Below are 22,730 nucleotides of genomic sequence, written 5' to 3'. Positions count from 1 at the left end.
GATATATCTAAGGCTGCAAAAATATTTCATGACTTGTCCTTGACTCACACAACCACAAATGCACATAGAGCCCATAACATTTGTACACAAATTATATTTTTCTGATTTAGTAAATAAATTCACTCAGACAAAATGCAAAAGCTACCATGAAACTTTGTGCAAGAACAAAGCTACTTTGGTTGTACCTTACAACATTTTAATAGTACTAGTTCATCAGTGACCAAAACCAAGTATCTAGTTTATCTTTCACACATTCTTTTCATTTACACAATTACTAAAAAAATAAAAATCTACCACCTTATAGAATATAATAAATTACTGCATAAAGATATGCTAGTGAGCTGAAGTGCAGTAAGTTATACCACTGAAAATCTTTTTTTTCTTGAAAAAACATGGCTACAGAAATTCATACTTGATCAAAAGTTTCAGGTCTTACTATTAATTAAGTGCCTTATTGCTATTATCATTATTTAACTTGGGAAATTAAATTCTAAGATGGGGATTTGAAACAATATTAAGTCTTGCCCAAAAAATTTCTGAAACAATCATCAACATGTAATTTTAACTACTCCTGTGGATTTTTATTTCCCTTGCTCCAGTGAGACTTACATTAACACTAAAATATGAGTTTATCATGTGCATGTGTACTTTTTTAAAAAATAGCATGTATGAAATATATAGCATCTTGAATCATTGGTACCATTTCTTAGACTAAAAGGTACTGCAGAGTCTGCAGCCATCAGAAATTTTATCCTGGCTGTACTACCAGCTCCTGAGCACTCTTGAGCTACATTTAAAACAGCAATACTCACTGGTTTAGGTACCCTGCCACCTAGCTGAATCCTCATTGGAGACAGGCACCTACATTTACTATACATTTTAAGAGAAGACTTTAATGCCCAAGAATGAAGTTTAAAACAGACAGTGCAATAATTGGAGCTGCCTACTCAAGCCTTCCAAGAAACTGTCAGAGAAAGAAGCATGGCTAAGCCTTGGTACTCTTGAATATTAATTGGAGCAGGGGCTGAAGCTGGAGTTTTCCGAATTCCAACTTTGCAGACTTTCAAATACACCATGTCTGCAAGGATCTTGAGTTATTACTTCCATAAATAATAGGAAATCACTTCTGTCCCCTCTTTTTCCCCAGTGAATACTTATTTCAGCAGAGCAAAGCACCTGCAATACAAACCACGATTCATGCCCAAGAATTTTGCTAGAGAGAGGCAGGTAAACTCAAATACCCACAGAAGGAAAAATTCACACTTCACTCTTGCACATGGGCAATGAACACACTACCACTGCTGCCCAATGGCAAAGAGAAACCTACTACCACCCTCTTCATTCCTCTGTTTATTTGTGCTAAAAGGTATTCCAGATCAGACAAGACATGGTAAAGTGAAACAGGCAGGTGTGCAAGTAGCTTTCCTTTCTGAAATATGAATTTGAAATGAATTTGAAATATGAATATGCAAATGAAACAGAACTGCCTGTTTGGTCAGAACTGATGCATACTGCTAGATCACCTGTAGAAACTCTGGGAGATGAGAGAAACACACAGACACCAAGGGCAGTGAGGAAGAAGGGGAGGAGGTGCTGTGGCAGAGATTCCTCTGCAGCCTGTGGTGAGGCAGCAGACTGTCCCTCTGTAGCCCCTGAAGGAGCTTGGTGGAGCAGATAGGGACCACAGTGGAGCAGAGATCTGCAGCCCATGGAGGACCCCATGTGTCTGCCCCTAGGGAAGGCCACAACTCTGTGGGGCACTCATGCTGGAAGTCTGTCCTGAAGAGGTGCATCTTGTGGGAAGGACCCAGATGGGAACAGTTCATGAAGAACTCCAGCCAGTGGAAAAGACTGATGTTGGAGAAGTTTGTGGAGGACTCACTCTGAGGGACCTCAAGCTGGAGCAGGTAAAGAGCATCACGAGAGCTCCCAGGGAGGAGGAAGCAGCAGCAGAGAAAATGTGTGAACGCTCCCGGTCCTTATCTCAACCCTGGTGATTTTTGTTATATTTTCTACTTCCCATCCTATGAAGGAGGAGGGATGAGGTGAGTGAGCAGCTGCATGGTTTCTAGTTACCACCTGGGTTGAAACCACAACAACAGGGTTGTTGTGGTTGTGAAAATATTTTTTTCTACATATAAATACAAATACAAAGATCAATATCCCCTATTCAAATTTGATGGTTTAAGTTTTAGACTTCTTTATGGTCATTGGAGATGACCCTAATTGGTCATTAGGAGATAAGGAGTTGCCATATAAAGTTTAACCAAATGGGAGAAGGGTTTCTGTTTGCATCAGGATACAGGCTGTACTTGTGACACAGCAGTACTTGCAGCAGTTGCATGGATAAAGAGAAATAGAGAAAAATCCCTAAGGAGTTGATTTAGAAGTGGTGAAGATCAACCAGTCAGAAGCCCAATATTAATATGACTCTACAGAAATTCAATTTTGAGAAAGTAAGTGAAAGATGAGAAGTGAATTAGGCTCTCTTTCTTACTAGAGAGACAGTATCAGACAGCCATGACACCAGGGAGAAAATGACTTCTAGCAGCACAAAATGTGAGATGATGAAATTTTACTGAGCAGCCATCAAATATTTAGATGCACAAAAGCAGACAGACCAAGAGAAAACTTGGTAACTGATAGCTCACAGATGCAGACCCCAAATATAGAACAATGTCTAAAAATAAATTATGTCCTGTCTCCATCTTGAGGGTACTGGAATTAATGTTACAAGTTCACTTAAATCTTCATCACAGGTAAGTTTCTGAAGGACATTTACAGTGTAGAATAAGACTTTAAAATGTTTGTTGTCTATAGGAGTAACATAGCATTACTACATCTCAAACTGGATCTCCATATTCCTAATGCTCATAAAACATGAACATACAGGACATGTTCAATAAAATTCTGTATCTTTATTTATTTCAAGACATATTCTTTCTTCTAGTATACTTAAGATCAAACTACACAATATCCAAAGCCCTGTCTTGAGGTGTTCTTAAAAAAGAAAGTTATTTGAACATGAGACAAATCACATGAGCAATCTGGGGAGAGTACGAACAACCACTTGCACAACAGAAAACAGTTTTTCCAAAAAATAAGTTCTGGACAACTTAGGAGTTGATAAAACAATGTGATTTTTTTTTCCTGAAACATAGCACAAACTCAGATCAGCTGTCAGAACATAAATGTAATTTTAAAAGGATAATTTCAGAGGACTCAAATAGTTATGTAGCGACACTCCAGAGTTCTGATTTTGATGGCTATACAAAGGTCATCATCACATTAGGCAATTTCTTCCTCTGAATTTCACGGAATTTCATTTTAATGCAATCATTATTTTAGAAGCTTAAAGGTTTAAAGGTTTTTCTAGGGTGTGGTCTTTATTTTTCTTTGTTGTTTTTGGGGCTTTTTTACTCCCCTTTTCCTAGTGACATGTACAAAAGAAAGTTTCAGGTTATTGTGCTATGGGTAATTTACAGTAATTAGAAGTAATCAAAAAAAATGTCCAAAGATCATGTCTAAACAACAGCACAAGAGTCTGCTTCAACAATTTGTAGATGTTTCTATGCAATCACCATCACACATTAGCATATTAGTGTTCTTTTCTATTTTGAAAGACTGACATCAATTTAAAGAGTTTCTTTTTGTTGCCCCAAAGCTCTGGATAAAAACACCAAAGCCTTCACTGGAGGTACAGCCTTACATGGACTGCTCCCTACATAATCAGACTTGAGACTGTTCACATGATTCTTACCTGTTCATCAACATAATCGTCTATTCTTTTCTGGCATTCAAGCCATGCTTCAGCAACTTGACCCATTTCCTGTTCCAGCTGATGATACCTTTGTAGCAAGGTACTATACATATCTTCACTGCAGGAATCATGTGTTGTTCCAAGCCTAAAATTTCAAATAGTGTTTGTTACAGAAGGGCAATTTCACTGAAAAAAAAATCACGCTTTAAGTTCTGCCAGACAAAAAAGTGTTGCTACAGGGCAGTTATTGATACACATAGGCCCACACATAGCTGCTTAAATCCCAAAGCTGAGTGGTGTTAGTAGTTTAAAAAAAAAAAAAGATCCAAAACCTGCTTGTTCTCAATTCTCTGTAACCAAAAATAGCAAGAATATGGGAAGTGCAACATTTCTAGAGTCTCTTTCCCACAACCGACCTGTTGTCAAACGTACTGAGCTGTACTAATTCCAATTTTGTAGCCAGATATGTTTATCCTTCCAAATTCTATGGGCTAAACATATATGTTGACTATTTACTGAAGGGCTATATAGTAAAAATAAAGCCAGAGCTTGTTCATCAGAATGCTCATGATCAATGCTAACAAGATTACTAGACAAGTTGGAGTTCCAGCTGGGAAAATTGCTGTAAGAATGAGGCAGGGGAGATAATTTGGTTGCATGCAGTTATCTACTATCACTCTAGTGGCATCAAGTTTAAAATGTGGTGATGCAATTCACTGATGATTTTGTAAGGGGCCTCAGAAACAGAAGACATTTAAATTCCTTTCTACCACTAAATCTATTTTACAGCAAATTGCTTTGGGGGGAAAAAAAAAGAAAATCATGCACATCATCATGATTCCTAAATAAATAAGCAAACTCCCAAAACACTGGCCTCAGAAATTACAAAAAAAGAAAAAAATTTAATTAGATATATGTTTAAAGCACACTGAATTGTCATGTCCTGTCAACTGACAGAAATATACTAGAGCTTTTCAACATTTCTCCTACTCAGTAATTAAGACTAAACTGTAGTTAATTAGGCACAAAGTTTGTGAGGTAAACACCAGTGCCAAAAAACCAAAATTCAATAATCTCAAGACTTGATATTTAGAGCCAGTTGCAACATTTCAGAGGGGTATGTTAGAGATTTCCATTGCAGCAGGATGCTAAACCAAACTAAAAATTACATAGTCCTGCCTCTCATCCAGCAAAGAACTGAGCCCTTAATTTTACCATGGCAATTAAGTATGTTGAAGAGCTAAGCAGACAACTCAGTAAGCATTAAGTTACAGCTGTTAGCATGGCTTTGCCAATAAATTCAAGTTAATTCTATTTTTGTTTTTTTGACCAGAACCTGCAAAACAACAACTTAAGAAAAGTGCACAAGTAATTATGCACATTAAAAACTTGGGAAGTCCATGTACAGAAAGAGTACCCTTTGAACTAAGAGTTTCAGGTGATAGAGTGACTTTAAGATACAACACTGCCTTGCTATCAAGGCAAACCCCTGTAATTCTTGTAACTAGATCACGATTTACTACTATTCTTGAACCCTCTATTTCTGGTATTAGCAATTCTGATCCCTACTGTAGAGAAATCAAGAATTCAGTTTCATAACTGCTGAGTAGTGCTAAGCTTCTAACAACCAGTTGTCAAGTAAAACTTCACAAGAATTTCTTCCTTGACAGTAACAAGTAACACTTTCAAGGAATACCTCTTGACATAGATCCTATATCCCATACAGGAAAAAAAGAAAGGTCAGAAAAGGCTCAGGTATCAGTTAGTTACTTCATTACCAAATGCAAATAAAGCAGCCTGCCAAATGTTGGAGGCAAGCGTGCCAGTGGTTGCATGTAAGCAAAAACATCCTAAGCCAAGAAAGATATTGAACTTTCATAAAGATACCTTCATTAGGAAGTATAATCACCTGTGAAAGGTAGGTGACTGGATTTCCTAAAATACTGATTATGAAAGTATAACCTTTCGAAATGCTGTGTCTGCCCTAGAAGCCCTGCTCATGAATTAACTCTTGATAAGCACATGGACAGATCTTACTGCTGGTCTGCAGGCTGTAAAACTGAGTGTGTCTCCGAAGCAAACCAGAGGTGTTGACCAGGTAGAGCAAGATGGAACAAACGAAGACCCTGGCAGTTTACACTGAGTAATGACCCATAGTCAATACTGACACTGCTGATCTCCTATCAGCTGGTAACCTCCATCCCCACAATACTGCTATGTTTAAGCCTTCCTAAGTGAACATCTTTAATTGCAGTAACTCTTCAAAACAAATAAATTAAAATAAACCCACAGGTTTTTTTACAAAATGGCAAAAGGTTCACTAAGACCATTAATATGTCTGCAGATGAAGGCATTATAAATAGTCTTGATGTAGCAAGGATTTCTGGAGTGAGATGCAGAGAAGCTTTGCCAAAAAATGTGGAGATGACTGAGAGATACAAAGTCAGTGGTACTGGGAAGTCAAACACAGACTGCTGTGAAAATATGCTACTGAACAATATGCTATTGAATACAGCAACAGAATTATGTGCCTGGAGAAACAAGCAAAAAACCCCAAACAAATAAAAAAAAGGCTTTCTGTACCCCCTGTCTCAAGTAAACAAATCAGACAACTTATGATGAGAGACCTCAGACTTCTTGCTGAGCCTGGTGATAATTAAAATTTTCTTGCTTTTCTTCCTAGTATATACTAGGAAAAGGAGAACTCTTCAGAAATTTCTTTATTGGCTGTGAGCAGCACCTCTCTCGTAACAGACTCGATCCAACTCCTCTTGTACCATGGAAAAAATACCAAAAAACCCACTGTAAATAAAATGCATCTGCAACAAACTCTTCACTAGAAACAAGAACAAGAGGTCAAAAGGAACCATCCATAACTATACTTTAAAAATTTTTCAGATTTAGAATAAAAAATAAAATTCTTATGAATTAGCACCTCTTCCCTAAAAAAACCCCAAACACTTGGCAGGTACACAAACTACAAGTATAGCAACCTTACTAAAACATACATTTCAAACTTGCAGGAAATACAAATACCATTTGATCTACAAGCACATAGCAAGGGATTTTGTTTCTTTCACTTCCTCCAATGAAATAATTGGTTAAAATTCCCAAGTTTACTTCTGCACTATGGGAAGCACAGACACAGAGGCTTTAATTAATTTGTAGAGCTGTAAAGACCAAGGGCCCATCACAAGTGAAAACATCATGTCATGCTATCAGCATTTTCATAGGGTGCTGTCATGTTACCAGGTGACATACAAGGAGATTAGAGGAGTAATTCTTTTGACAAGCCAAGTTATGACAACAGCCTGTTCAATCAACAATACTATTTTTCAAGACAGATCAGTCAGAACTTTCACCTATTGAATTGTAGAAGCAGATATTTTTTTTTTCAAAAACACTGGTTGCAAATCTGTTTTTCTATTTCACCTTGAAATTAAGAAAAGTTAAGAGTTTACCTTAGTTGTGACACCAGTGTTGGCAAGCTATTCTGCAGGAGTGGCTCAGAAAATATCAAATTTTCAAACAGATGCTTATTATGCAATTCCCATGTCACCTGAAATTTCTTCAGGTGTTCATTTTCCTGTAATGAAAAAACAACCAAAATTAAGCCAGGGTTAGAAAACAGGAAAAAAAAAAAAGCAAATTGTCCAAGGCAAGAATTTTCTTTGAAAACCTAGTTTCCTACCTCCACGGTACATTACCCAGCTCACATCATATCCAGTTTTAATATCCAGAAGCTCAGAATTTTGAAAATATTTAATGACTTAGGTAACCATTGCTTAATTTCTTGTTTTTCTAAATTGTCATAGATTAGAAAAATAAGAAAAATCTGACTATGCTGTTGAATGTTTCCATTAATTTCTGCACTGCACATCAGATTTTATGATCTAAACCAGTTATTCTTGGATTTTCTTGTCAAACACCATCTTCTAATTATTTTTCAGTTCTCTAAACTCGTACTAACAGACACATTTATGATGGCAAACTATAATCTTCATTCAAAACTAACATAAATCAAGTAAAAGGTTCTCTTCAAATACAGCTTCAGGAAATTATGCTTTCTAAATAGACAGAGAACCAGCTAACTTCTCCAGTAAGCAGAATAATTTTCTGTTTGAGGCTACTTAACACATAATTGTTTATAATTTCAAGGCCTAAAACTTAAAGCTATCATTAATAAAACATAAGAATCAAAGATAGGTATAACATTTTTTTCATATCACTAAGTTTTCTCACATATAGCCAGCAGTATGCAGATTTTCTATACCAGGGCTCCCCCATGCAGCAAATTTAAATGCAAGCATTTTGGCTGTAAGTTCAGGAAGTGAGCCCTATGCACTATAACCTCCAGTCCCCAGAAATACCAAAATACTCTGGATTTTCATAATACTCTGGAGCAAGCATAGCGGGTTAATAAACATATGCATGTTTATGTCAGACCTAAACACAAGACTACAAGTATTAAAAAACAAAACAAACCAAGTTTTGAGTTTTGTAATTATTCAAGAAGGATGGGTGGTTTTTGACTTTTTTTTTTTTGAGGTGCACAAGACAAACGTACCATTTTACTTTGAATATTCTGTCTTTACAATATTTTAAATTTCTATAAATTGCTAGTAATTTCTCAAGGGTAAACACTGAGATGGGCTGATTTCCCAAGCAACTTCCATAGGGAATGAACAAACCAGTGAACACATCTACAAAATCTTGTGTAAGATTGCAGAGAGTACAATATCTCCCACAAAGAAATACCAGATAAATTCTCCCTCCTAGTCTGCTTTACTGTGTAGTAGAGGGCTCTTCTGTACTGACCACAGTCTTTTCAACTTGCTCTCAGTATAATGTCATCTCCTGGTGGGGCACAAGGCTTCAGTTCCTGCTCTTGAACTTTGCTAGTTAACTGGTTTCCTCTGAAAGGAAGGGCAACCATTCATAATTTCATTTAGAAATTAAGTTTCTCACAGGTGGAGGTTTAAGGTATTTATGCCTTTGCACAACATGATACATGCCTACCTTCAAAAAGGGGCACCAAGTTTAGACATCTTGACTGCCTTTTATGTATTTGAGCTGAAAAGATTCCTTTTTCCATAATGTACTGATTTCATAAAAGAAGTGTGCACACTGAAAAGGTTGGAGACCCTGCTGCCTGGACTGAAAGCTGTGACATACTCATTCATTTACTAAAAATGTTACTTAATAAATCTAAGAAATGTATGATAAGAGACAGCACCCTACGTGCTCACATTTCAGTTTCTGAGAGTCACAGCTTAGAAAAAAGTTTTCAGTACCCACTGGGCTGCAGAAGGAAAAGGACAAGAAAACTGGAGTTTTTTGTGTTTACTTATGCATTTTTAAAAAGAGATCAGGATTTGTATTTTACTTTGAATTCTGTCAGAAAAGGTTAGGGAGTTCAAACATCATGTCTCTTCATGGCTAGTATCTCAACCTCTCATGCCTGCTAAGTTTTCATTACTGCAAGTTCAAAATAATAACCAGGGAAAAATATAAAAATATTATTTTCTGATCACCTCTGTAATTCTGCCACTAATGGGTTCATTATCAGCAGATCTGCTTTGAGAAAGCTAAATTTTGTGCTGTAACTCATCCACTATTCAGCTGAACAAATTTCTAAGTTCCAATGCAAATCCACCTTGTTGGATCCTTAATGACTACTAAAAGCAGCCAGTAAATGAGATGGCAGTGACCTCACAACTTTAACAAAGTGATAAAGCTGGGGAAAATAAGACAACAGCAAATGCAGAGCACTCACAACAGAAAAAAAGCAGATATGCTCAAGTTTCTTGATAGACATATCTTCCTGCTTTGCCAATTCAATTTTACTAACAGTAATGACATGCTTCTTCATTTCCATTTTACATCCTTCTCACCTGTGGCCATCATAGCCCTGTAACTGCCTATTCTTTTCCTCACTTTATACCCAGACAGCCATTTCAGCTACCTGGCAATGAAACTCAAATTTAAAAGTATCTACTTTATGGGGTTTTTTTTGGTTTGTTTTTGGTTTTGTTTTTCCCCCCACTTGTGCAGATTTTACCACATGAAAAGGGATGCATAGGATAAGGACATTAAGTGTGTACAGTAAAGAATAATGAAATAGGATTAATAACCTTCTCAGCCCTTAAACAAATAGAATTACAATTTTTTTACTGTATTACTCATGATGGACAGTTACTCAAGAAGAGACTTCTAAGGCTATTTTTTTTACCAGGCAATATAATCAAGTCTAACATCACGATCAGTTGACAAAACAAGCTTTGAAGAAAGATCAGAACTTTAGAAAATATAAATAACATATCAGATTATGTCTGAGGCAAGAAATCTTTTCAAGTGGCATTCTTGCTTAGAAAGGAAAGAAAAATTGAACATGGAAACAATCTTAGTGTTATAAATAAAAGTTGTGTCCTTTAAACATGGTTGTCAAGAGACCATTAAAGATTCAAAGAGAAGTGTTTCATAGATTTTCAAAAGCATTATCTAAAATTTTGCAGATCTACTTAAATTATTCATCTCAGGATCACACCTTTTTTTTTTTTTTTTACAAACAGAACACAATTTCATCAATTCACTGTAAGAAAGGCCTAATCTACATTTTTTAAGAATTAAATTTGCATTTTCAGAATCCCCCTGTCTCCAAGCAAGCACACACAAAAAAACCTTACATTTTACAAACCACAGAAGACACCTGAAAGAGCCCAGAGCAGCTCTGCCAGCATTACCCCTAGCAAGTAGAAGCAGATAGGTTATTTTTTGTCTTACCAGAGTAACTAGAAAGGCGCTGATTGTACATGCTGCCTGACAGAGTGCACTGTATTCTTCAAGTAGGAGTGAGATGAACTGATGTGCCTGTGGTGGCCCTTGTATTGCTAATGTTGATGCAACTTTAGATCCCAATGACAAGTGTCTGAGCAGACGAACCTTCATTTCAAGCACATATTCTCTAGCTTGCTGTTCCAACCGTTGGTAAAGCTGATAGGGATCTCTTTCACAAAGCCTGTATTTTTAGAATATTTGTGACCAAAAAAAAATAAATGCATGTAATCAACAGTTTTCACTTTCCTGAAAATATTGACCAGTTACCATCATTGTCATCAGAAAGAAACAATGGCTAGGGCTTACAGAACACATGGGAGAACACAGTCCAGTTCTCTGCTTTTACACTGTGGAACTGAGCTCCTGTGTAGCTTTAGGACTAGGGATGCTGGCACACCTGAGGAACAAAGTAATTCAGGATCTCTGTATTTCACTTCAAAACCTTCTCCCAGTTTGCACAGAACCCTACATACAGCTAGACTGGGACAAACTTCTTTACAACTTCTCCATGCTTTAAGGTACAGCCCTAAGAAATGTCCCAGTTGGAACAGCCAGACCTAGGCCTGATTAATATCAATGAAGCACAGGCATTTACTTCAAGCCACTGAAGAAGCTTGACTTCACAGGCAGCCAGAACATGCCTCTATTGACACTAACCAGGCTGGACTTGGTGACTGCTTTGGGTGACTCTCCTGTTAGACTGAACTGAAAGAAGACATTTCATACAGTTGCCAAGCTTTTAGGATACTCGTTCATAAAATTCCTCCTCACCTTCACTCAGAATTTCCTACCCAAAAAGTTGAAGCTCTTCTGTATAAGGACTTTTTTTTTACACCTTTTATTAAAGCTGTGCCACTGCATAGCAGAGGTGTGGGACTCACAGGGCCCAAAAAAACCAACCTTCAATGAACATGACTTGAGGAACTCTACTATGGTAGCACCTACTGTAATCAACTGCAAATGACCAGCATTTTATTTTAATTTTTAACATAGAATATGGACCAGAATTCGGGACTCATTTGTCCCAGGGAAGCACACTTCCACTGAAGCTTCAGAACCAAACTGCCCTCCATTCACTCTGTTAAGCCATCCAATATCTGCAAGACTCATCACTGTAAGGCATAGCTGCAAAGAGGGTCAGGGCTTCCTGCTAAAGACAGCATATAGCTGGCTAGGTCTGATATTCTCCTGGAAGTTAGACATGGCTTTGAACCACCTCACACAACAAAAATGGTGGTGCCTGCTTAGAAACACTTTAAATTGAAATCATACCATTGAAAGTCCTGGGCTTGGAGTTTAAAAAAAACAGACAAATGCTTACAGTACAGGGAAGCAGGAAAGACAAAAGGGATTACTTAAGTAATTGAAAGGTAAATGAACAAAATTATGCTGCTCTGTAGTCCCTGCTCTTCCCTCATCAACCACAAAACAGAATACTACCATGTTGCCATAAAATGCTCCAACACACAATGTGGACAGTACTTGGCATGAGTATTTATTTTCAAGTTAGAAGACCAGATAGCCACTTTCTTGCCAGCTGTGTTGAACAGAGCTGAGCATGCAATCAAGAATTTCTGACTTTTAAACACAGATTCACTTGGCCCCAACATGGTCTTTGGCATGGTACCTACATGGTTTGCTTGGGTTTTGGCTTTGTTTTGTTTTAGTTTGGTTGGTTTTGTTTTTTTTATTTTTACACTTTCTTCACCTACATTGCTTAGCTTTGTTAAAAAAATTTTGCATTTCATTAGCACCACAGATTGGGTACACTTGGTGTCTGCTCACAGTATCCTAATTTTAAGTCATATTTTGTAAACTATAAGGAACTCGAGTGGAACAATCATACTGACATTTAAGGGCTCCTTTTTGAGATCCTGTTTCTGCCTCTGCATTTTAGTCTCTCTCAAAAGTGAAAAACAGTTCTAGAGAAATCAAGGCTTCTAAGCACAAAAGAAAGGTACACAGTATGTGTTCCAATTTCTAAAATTTTCCCCTAATAGAAACTTCAAAAAAATCAACAACATTTTAGCTGTGACTCAGTTCTAATCTCCTACACACTATGAAACATTTAGGCAGCTTTGATTTCAAAATGTATGTTGCATGTTTTGCACTTGAATAAACAAAGTTTGACTAGTAGGGAGGCATACTGCATTATGCTACTTTTAACTAAAACCTCAGTTTTTATATGACAGAAGTGCAGTAAGTTATTGAACTATCTATGAAGGCTGATTCAGAAGCACAGTCATATAAAGAGCAATGCCAGATGACTATAATATTTCACAAGTCTCTATCTTGGCAGAATTTAGCTTCAGATACAAACTCTAGTCAGACCTTAGCATACCAAGTACGTACAGAACCAAGGAGAGCAACTACCCCCTGACCCATACATTCAGTTTAAACAGAACCTGAGAGGAAGCTCTGAAGAACTCTAGGGACAGCCACACCATTCTCAAAAGCAAAAACATCACAGTTAAGGATCTCATTAAGCACATCTTCAACTTCACAACTAGAAAAGCTACAGTTTCAACTTCTGAAATGAGAAATAAGTTCTCAGAATCGACCTCATCTAGTGATCAACTTCTGAAAAGAGCAGACACATTTAATAGCTTCCCATGTATTCAACATAGCATCTCAAAATCCTGCATGAAGTAGAACTGACTTCTAATTCTAGTGAAGAGGAGATCATTCCCAGCAGCTGGACTTCAGAGGTGGAAAATAATATTCTATAAAAAAGCAATATTCCACAATACTTGGAACTCATTTAAAATATCCTCTTAGCCATTAATAGGTATTTTTCATCATGCTATACCTATCCACCAGCTCTTTCATTCCTTCTTTGTCTGGTACCAAAGACTGGTCCTGGTCATCTGCCAAAGGGGTCCCAGCTTGTCGATATATACACCGAACCATGTATCTGACTTCTGACCAGTAATTCTGAAGCTGCTGAGGTTCACGTTCAGGCTCTGCTGAATTTTCTCTGCAAGAACAAAAATAATTGCTCTCTATTTGTACATCACATAGCTGTATTGATTACTACTATTCTGGAAAAAAAACGTACACCTGAAAAAGTCTGAAATACAGCACATGATTAAAATGAAGTATAAAATTGGATAAAAGCTGCCATCTGTAAGTTACTGTTATTATCAGATAGCCTGTTTAAAGACTTTAAGCATACACCAACAAATAAGCTACACCACTGCCAACAGCATGAGTACAGGCACCATGCTGCTGACTTAGAATCCAGTTTTACCTGCGCTCATTACAGGCCTCACAGTTGCATGCTATGTCTGAAGGAGAGGAATTGCTAAGATCTGCAGCAGGCACTGTCTGTGCACCAACAGTTATTCTTCCTCCTCCTACAGATTCCTGCTGTGATCCACTGTTTCCAAGAGGCATGTGCAAAAGAAAATCTTGGCTCTGAAAGGAAAAAACACACATAGCATTCGGTTTTTAAGATAGGTGCCTAAAATATTAATAGGTAGGCAAATATAAATGTGGCAGTTATTAGTGCTGGATGTATTTTGGGAGGACACTCAACCAGGCACAAAGAATGTACCTTCAAAAAGCTTAATAAATGCAGGAGATGGTCTGAGAAACCTAATGATATAAATACAGTTTCCTTTCTAATAACCAAAGTATGTTGGTTATAATTATCACCTTTATGTACTCCAGTGTAAACAATGAACTAAGCTAAAGGAAGACTTGCATCATCCATGATTAATCATAAACTAGTAACATCTCTTCAGTCTCTATTTGACACTATGTTCTACCTCTGTATTTTAACAATCCCTCCAAGCAAAAAGTATAAAATCACCTTGTTTGTAACAGCCCTACTACTTTATAGTAATGGAAGTTAGAAAGCTGCTGTCATTGGAAATGGCTGCTATCTCCTGTGTACAGGACTGTTCAGTATTAGCAGATGACAAACCTCTCTCCCAAGGCTACTGGTATTTTGGTCTACAGTGTCTCCTTTTTCTGCTCTGTGCCCCCAGTACATCCCACGATTCCCTCTTGCACCCTTCCCCAGGCTGCCAGCAGCTTTCTGTGGCACCAGACAGAGATCTCTCCCACATGAGGAGTCTGACTGAAGAGGTGTTTTTGTGCTTCTCCCCAGATCCTGGAGCAGGATTCAGACACAGGTCAAAACCTGCAAGCATTTACTGCCAAGAGCAAGACCACCCACTGGGGATGGTGCTGAGGCAAAGCAAGCCAGGTAATGAGAGCAACAGCAACCTGAACACAGGAGCATCTACAGCAAATGACTTATACTCTGGCTTGCAGTGACTAATAACAGACTATTTTAATTTTTTTGCTTTTTTCCCCCACTTGGTTTCTCCAACTTGACTATCCACCCCATCTGTTTAGTTGCTTTAAGTCAAAGCAACTTAGAAAACCCTTTTGCTGTTGGCTTGCTAAGTTCTTCTTACAATAAGAAATCAGTTGCCAAATTAAAAAAAAAACAAACATTGACAGATTTTATTTTACCTGGAGTATCTATAACTTAAAAACACGTTTAGGGAACAAACCCCACCTTCACTGAACTTTCAGGACACTTCTTTTCTTCACTAGTTCATTAGACAGAGCTTAAATATGCCAAATTTTGTCTAAACTGAACAGTCACATGCTTCAATCTTGCTGTGCTTTGAACTCTCTAGGATGTGTTTGTCATCAGACTTCCAATATAATTCCCGAGATGTCATCCCTTCCGATTATTTTTACTAACCCTTATTAATGGTAAGAATATCAGTAAACATTAGTTGGATACAAGCAATACACCTAAATTTTCCTTACCAAAAATTATGGTAACTGTGTCTTTAACAGGAGTTTAACAAGATATGATGTACAATCTTTCTTCACACTGATTTGTTTACTGAAATAAAAACCTTTGCCCATAAGCATGTGCACAGCCTGTTAGCTCCCTACAAGGAGATGTCAGCTGAAATCCATAATGCTTACAATTATCAGAAGCGTGTAGCTTCCCAGAGGAGTTGTGAAGATTTGGTTCTGCAGTATAGCATCACAGTTTACTTCTAATGGTGTTTTGCCGGAGCTGTCAATGAACATTCTGTATTTTTCTGCTACACTGAGCACAGCTCTTAAGTCAGGTTCCATTCTCATTTTAAAATATATTTTAAGACTTAAGAAAATAATCACAACTTGAAATATTAACACCATGTATTGAATATCAGTGTTTGCATTGCTACAACAGAGATTAAGAAATTGTTATATGTGTACTATGCCAAATTGTCCTTTCTTATTAAGAAAAAACACACGAAAGAACAGATAATAAAACTCAGACATGCAGAAAGGTCGCAGTGCAGTTGCAGTGGCTCAACAACACTTCTGAAAGAACAAGGAAAGTTTTGGTAGTTTACCTCACAAAGGCAGAAGTACATGTAAGCAGACAACAGAAGTGTAATGATGGAAGTTGCATTCTAAGAGCAGAGCAAACTGAATTTAAATAAAAATGGAAAGTACAAAGAAGAACATCCAATAAACTGAAACAGTAAAAATCCAAGCCTTTCTCTACTTAAAAATCCAAACTCAGAGGCAGAACCTCATTTTTGGAACAACCAGCCAGTTCAGTTTAGCTCATAACAAAATCTCCTACAAGTTTCTCAGCACAAGTTTAAGCAGTTCCAAAGCACAAAGTAGCAGAACAATGTTTCTGCATCAGCTGCTGAAGTACTTCTACTTACCACAAGAGATTGCTCTATTGTTGCATGCCTCTCCTCCTTTTCCACTGTTCGTCGACAGTCTGGGCACACCCACAGTGGAAGATGCAGCATATTGTTTGCTTTTGGAGATGTGGAAAGTGCTGTTTTGCTAGAACTTTTTATTCCGCTCTCGGAAAGCGAACTATCTTTCCGTTCACTTCTACAAAGAAGACAATGCTCTCCAGTTGTATATGGTGCCCTTTGATCCAAGCCAAAGGTAAATGGTGTCTAGAAATAAATGTTTTGATAGATAACTGGTTATTCACAGAATATGTGCCAGAAAAACTGCTTATTTTAATACTCATCATCAAATGGTGAACATCAGGAGTATTCCAAGATCAAGCAATCTTAATATCCATGAACAAACAATTCTAATTATGAATGCACTCGCCTCTAGAAGTAACGCTTGCATGGACTACAGCCTTGTGTTCTAAAATAATTCAAGCTAGATGCAATAATCTAGTACATAAAATAAAAAAAGAATAGTAAAATACATTTTTCTGCTGTCAGAAACAAAAAGGAAAACAACTGCTCTTTGAAGTTCTGTGTTACCTCCTTTTAAAACAAAGACACTTTCAGCTAAGATTGATACAAAATAAAAAGTTAACTCAGTTTTAACAAAAAACAGGTAGAGTCTTAAAATCCACTGTCAGCTTTTGAATAAAGTGGACTTAGTAACTTATAAGGACAGAAGAATTTCAAACTGACTTACTCTTCCAAGATGCTACTGTGCACAAAATTATGATTCAGACATGAAATGCTGATTGATCACCAAAACTGACAGTCAAAAATGTGCCAAGCAGCACAAGCCAAACAGAGCCAAGGAATAAGCAAAGATACAATGAATGAAAGAAAACCTATTGTAATGGCAGAATCAGAGATTTGTCTGAGCTACTAGTTCTGTCTTAGCAGAAATAATTAAACTCTTTTCGTTCTCGAAATAATTAAATTCTTTTCCAGAGGAAAAATTTAAGTAAGTCTTTCAAGTACTCCTCTAGATACTGATCCAACCTCATAGTAACAGATATAATGCTTTAAAGAACCACAGGGGCTGAACTGCACAAGCACAGGTGAAAAGTTCTTTAGAGCAAAGCACTAGTTCAAGCTATAACATAATTCACTAACTTTCTCTTCACAGCAACTACAAACCAGTTCCCTATTGCTAACATCTAAAGAAAATCAGCACTGCATTATCAATTCTGATTTTTGTGTTCTTTGAATTCATAAAACTGACAGACTCAGCAATATGAAAAGAAAAACTAAGAATTCTAAGCATTATAAAAAAGACACACTGAATTCATCTTCACAACTACCTCATCTTTCAGAAGTTCATGAGAAATTTGTTGATAGATTTAGAAGGAACAGGTAACTTCTTTACTCACTGATGCCACTTCAAGAATTCATACCTAAGCACTAAGGCAAGAAAAATAACACAATGTCTCCAGGTGCCTCTTGCAGGTTTGCAGAAAATGTTGTCATGAGGGAAGACTCACTCTGCCTCCTGAAAGGCTGGAACCAGCCCCTTATTGGCTCTACAAGCATGAACAGATTTCTCAACTTAAATATTCCTCTTGGCTGACCTGTACTCAACTGCAGATCTTATTAATGCCTAAAAACCCTGCATGTAGGAGGCCATCACTGGTCATCCTCTTAGCCCTGGAAGTTTCTTTGTTAAAACAAATTTTTTCAAAGCCAGATTAAGTCTGTAAGAATGTTGATGCCTTTATAGCTGTTGCAGGCACATCGTTATGAACATCTTCCAACAACTAGGAAAAGAAGAGGACAAGATGCAAAAATTCAGAAGTTACAACCTACCACTCTTTTGCAGAGGTAATGGTCATGGCAAACAGATCCCAGTCATGCTGTAAGGATGTCTAGAAGTTAGGACTTGTGTTTGTAATTTGCTTGAAGTTGTGACACGATCATTAAAAAAGCAATGGCAAATACAGCAGGAAAACAATCTTAATTCTGGCCAACCCACACATTCAGTAAAACTCTACCAATCTCCCAACTGGGCCCATATTTATGACAGATCTGAAGTTCAAATGAAAGCACTTGGTTCCTAGAGCATGATGTAAATCAACTGCTAAGAATGAAATTTCTTAAGTGACAGTTAAAACCTTGACAAAATCTAGATATGATATGCATTTCAGATTTTCATTAGGGCTTTGTCATACTAAATAAAGCTGTAAATTGCAGTTTCTTATTCACTTAAAGATGAAAAACACAGTGACTGTTGATGCAATCATTTCATTGCTGCTGTTAAACTCTTCCTGGATTAGATGAGCTTGAAATTAGGTCACATATACATTTTTGTGTCTTCAGTGTATTAAGAGGCAAAGTATACCTTTTGAGAAAAGATACTTTTCCACTAGTCAAGTTTCAAAAAATGTGTGAAGCATCTCTGCTAAAAAACACCCAGTCTCACTTTCTCTCTGAAACCTGTTCAGATAGTATTCATAAATGAAAGCTGGAAGTAGGACAAGCCAGAACAGAAATAACTGCATCTCTGCTATGTATTTAGATTTATTTCCAAGAATAAGTTTATTACCATAAAACAGCATAGCTTTTTTTATATCTACGAACAATTTCAAGCTTATTATAACAATAAGATTTTACTTCAAAAATAGCAGTTTCCACTGCTTTTTAAAGCTTGAAAAGTGAAATCAACAGAAACTGACATCAGTTAGCCAAGTGCCAATCTCAAACAGAAAGTTTTCTTTAGTATATTTAAGACTGTTTCATACCTTTTCCCATTAGTAAATAACTGTGCTATCATATGCATCAACAAAATTTGGCTGCACATACCTGAGAAACACCTGTGAACTCTGATCCAACAGAACTGTCTGTAAACTGTGTACCATTCAGCGAAACCTAGAAAAAAATTAAAAGTCCTTTGGTTACAATAGTTGGGTTTATTGCTATAAGAGCACTAAAAAAAATTAAACAACAAAACCTTCCCCTGCATCTGAGGTATGATAAAACAGTTTTTGAAACTTGAATGATTGTTTGACTGCAGAGATAGAAAGGCCCTTTTCTTTTGAAATAAAAGTTCTACAGATGTGAAAGATTACAATTTATATATTTTAAACTTTTGCTCTGTTGCTGTTTTATTAACAATACAACTCTGAGATGAAAGAACTGGTATAGGAAAAAGGAAAAGTCATAAGCAAAATGACATTTTTCCTTCTGTATTTGATTGTTTGCATTTAGCTTTTAAACTTCTATTGTGAATCAAAACAATTACCAAAGATTTTTGCCTTTTGAAATTGAATACAAAACTGCTTAGAAAAATATGCAGTGTTAACCAGGAAGACTCTTCCGCAGCAAGCCTCCAAATGGCATTCAGCTATCCTGCCACAGCACCCTTCCTCCTGCCCCAGGTTATAGAACTCATAGAGAAACCTCTCAGAGATCTCTTCTATGCCTTATTTCTCCCCCAAGTGCTACAGAGACTACACTAAATATCAATAAAGTGCCTCTCACAATCCCCAAGGGTTTTCATAAAGCATTATTTGAGGACACTAAAACAAGAGGGAAGGCAGCATACAAATAGAAGCCAGTGACAATGAAGAGCTCTAGATCACACTGACTTGAAGAAAAAGCATTTTATTACCAAAAAAAAAAAAAAAAACCCACCAAAAAAAACCCAACCCACCACACCCAAAAAACCCACAACAAAACCAAACATATATTCTTTATATTCCCTCTTCTTGAGTACTAGTTTACTTTTTGAATTTTAGATATATTGTTGCCCCATGCTTTTGTTTCACCTTTCACGTGTTTTTGCAAATCTCTTCTTGCTCTCCAGTTTTCCACCTGCTATTTTCTGCACATGGGTCAAGATAATTCCAAACACAAATTCATGCTGGGCAGAGAATGGATGTAGAGAGTCCCGAGAAGGACTTGGGGGTGTTGGTTGATGAGAAGCTTAACATGAGCAGGCAATGTGCACTTGCAGCCCAGAAAGGGAACCCCATCCTGGGATGCATCAGAAGTGCAGTCACCAGGTCAAGGGAGGTGACTCTACCCTTCTACTCCACTCTCCTAAAACACCACCTGGAGTATTGTGGTCTGTTCTGGGGTCTCCAACATAAAGAAAGACATGGACTTGAAAGAGTGAGTCCAGAGGACAGCTGTGAAGATGATCAGTGGGCTGGAACTTCTGTGAGCAAAGGCTGAGAGACTTGAGGTTGCTCAGTCCGGAGAACAGAAGGCTCTGGGCAGATGTTAATAGTGCCTTTCCAGTACCTGAAGGGGCCTCTAGGAAAGCCCAGCAGAGGGACTTTGTACAAGGGCTTTTAAAAACAGGACAAGATGGAATGGCTTCAAGAGGAAAGAGTAGTTTAGATATTAGAAAAAAAATTCTTTCCTGTGAGGGTGGTGAGACTGGAACAGGTTGCCCAGGGATGCTGTGAATGCCCCATCCCAGATGGTGTTCAAGGACAGGTTGGATGGGGCTTTGAGCAACCTGGTCTGGTGGGAGGTCCTCACCCATTGCAGTGGGATTGGAACTAGATCATCTTTAAGACCCCTTCTGACCCAAACCATTCTATGATACTCTAAAGACTGCTATAAAAAAACACTCTGTTTAATGTAGAAGCCACTATGTCTTGTATATTGGCAGGGAGTGTTTTTGACCTGCTACCAAACCAGGAACTCAAGCTGGAGTGTTCTCCAGCACAAAGAATGATCCTTCAGTTTTACATATTCACAGGATTACAGGTTGCTCAGCTTAGAGCCAGTGCAAAGCCATTGTCTTCAACTGGATTTTTCAAAGGCAAAGTAGAGGATAAAACACAATTTTCAGATCACTGCTAGAGAAGATACAAAGAAGAAACCACACAATTTCACTTCCATACCCTAGACTAGCTTTCAAGAACAGACATTTATGAAAATACTCGGCTAAAGTCATCAAAACAAAAACACTGATGCGAAAAAAAATTCCCTGCTTTTTTTCAGTCATTTTCCAAAAAGTGCAAAAAATAAGAGGTCTTTTGAATTTAAGAAAGTCTTCACCAAGAAAACAAATCCTCCAGCAGTAGAGGTCCACTGATGAATGTCACGCATATGCATTCAAGAACAAAGAAAACAGTAAGAAAATTCAGTAAGAATTAAATTGGTACCTGCACCTCAAAAGAAATTATTAGAAAATTCAAAAAAGACAAGCTTATTCAAAAACATTACCTATTCTTTAAGCATGTATGTTTACTTTCTTTACATACACGACAGTAATCACAAGAATCACATGAGCCCTCACATTAAAACATGCATGTTGAGTGATGAAGAAAATTTTCAGTCAGAAATGTTACAAAAGCAAAAGGGAAAAAAAAAAAAAGTGGGAGGATTCTGTTATCCACTGAATGTCACAGGATGTCAAGACAAAATACTGAACCATCGCTTCTCTGAATGAGTTGTCACACTGTTAACAAAAGAAATGGCATCTCTTGATCCTAAGCACTGTGTACAAATTCATTCAAAATGTAAGTGCAAACCCCCTCAAATTTAGTAGGGACCTAAGTATCTGCAGAAAAAAAAGATTTAGGAAACTAAGGAAAGGAATTAGACAAATAGGACGACACTCAAAAGAGAATCATCAAAAATTAAATGCCTGAAGGCAATAAGATTTAAGACATTTTATGGGAGGCTTAGAGCAAATAAAAAAAAAAAAAACCAAAAAAACACACAAAAAGGACTTCAGTGGGGGTGAATGACAGGCAAGAGAAGACAACAGCTAAATAGCATATTAGTGTAGATTTAGAGAAACATTAAAAGAATCTTGAAGAAGTTGTCCAAATGGGGCTTAAACAATAGCAAGCTAAGAACAGGCATGGGGAAAAAAAAAAAGTCTCCCAAACAATTTAAGAGAGAAAAAAAAAGAAAAATAATAAAAAGCATAGGCAAATCCTTTTTCAAGGCCAAGGCCATGTGAGGAGCAAGGAAGAGGAGGTAGCTTTTCAGGATCTGTAGTGCTAAGGAAAGTATGCATTTAAAAATGCTCCAAGAAGCTAAGGTCATGACAGAAACACAATATTTTTTCCATCTTCATGTTCACTACGGAGAAGTTTAAAGATATTCTTCTGCTTAAAAACTTCTCTATGGAAGATGCATTAGTGGATCTGTTTCAAAGCAAAGCACTGCTAGAAAAGGAAAATCTAGAGCAAATGGACAACTCAAAAATTAGCAATCTATCAAGAGCACACAACATTCAGCCAAGAATCCTAAAGAAGCCCAAGGACATTATATTTGCACTAATAAATTCAGTATGTTAAAGCTTACTTATCAGTACCACAGGAGCAGAAGATAAATATTTTGTTAAAGTAATCATTTATTAAGCTTTCAAAGGAGATTTAAGAAACTGCTGTTACCTAAGGTTTGTACCAAGAAAGTGGCAAGATGACAAAGTTAATGAATAT

The 22,730-nt window shown here is 37.2% G+C and overlaps 1 protein-coding gene across 2 annotated transcripts in view; it reads right to left on the bottom strand.

The window, feature by feature from the left end:
* FAM193A (family with sequence similarity 193 member A) overlaps positions 1–22,730 on the bottom strand; it is a 75,303-nt gene that overhangs the window by 23,760 nt on the left and 28,813 nt on the right. For both annotated transcript variants that reach the window (XM_071753329.1, XM_071753328.1), the window contains exons 2-8: positions 19,123–19,188; positions 16,297–16,542; positions 13,848–14,014; positions 13,407–13,574; positions 10,544–10,778; positions 7,222–7,346; positions 3,761–3,905 (exon numbers count right to left, since the gene is read on the bottom strand). In XM_071753329.1, coding sequence (XP_071609430.1) covers positions 3,761–3,905; positions 7,222–7,346; positions 10,544–10,778; positions 13,407–13,574; positions 13,848–14,014; positions 16,297–16,542; positions 19,123–19,188 — 1,152 coding nt within the window. The remainder of the gene's footprint in view (positions 1–3,760; positions 3,906–7,221; positions 7,347–10,543; positions 10,779–13,406; positions 13,575–13,847; positions 14,015–16,296; positions 16,543–19,122; positions 19,189–22,730) is intronic.

This window comes from Heliangelus exortis, chromosome 10 (genome assembly GCF_036169615.1).
Source record: "Heliangelus exortis chromosome 10, bHelExo1.hap1, whole genome shotgun sequence".
In the NCBI taxonomy this organism is placed as follows: domain Eukaryota; kingdom Metazoa; phylum Chordata; class Aves; order Apodiformes; family Trochilidae; genus Heliangelus; species Heliangelus exortis.
The sequence above is the reverse complement of the archived record's forward strand: the minus strand, read 5'-3'. Positions and strand labels throughout refer to the sequence as shown.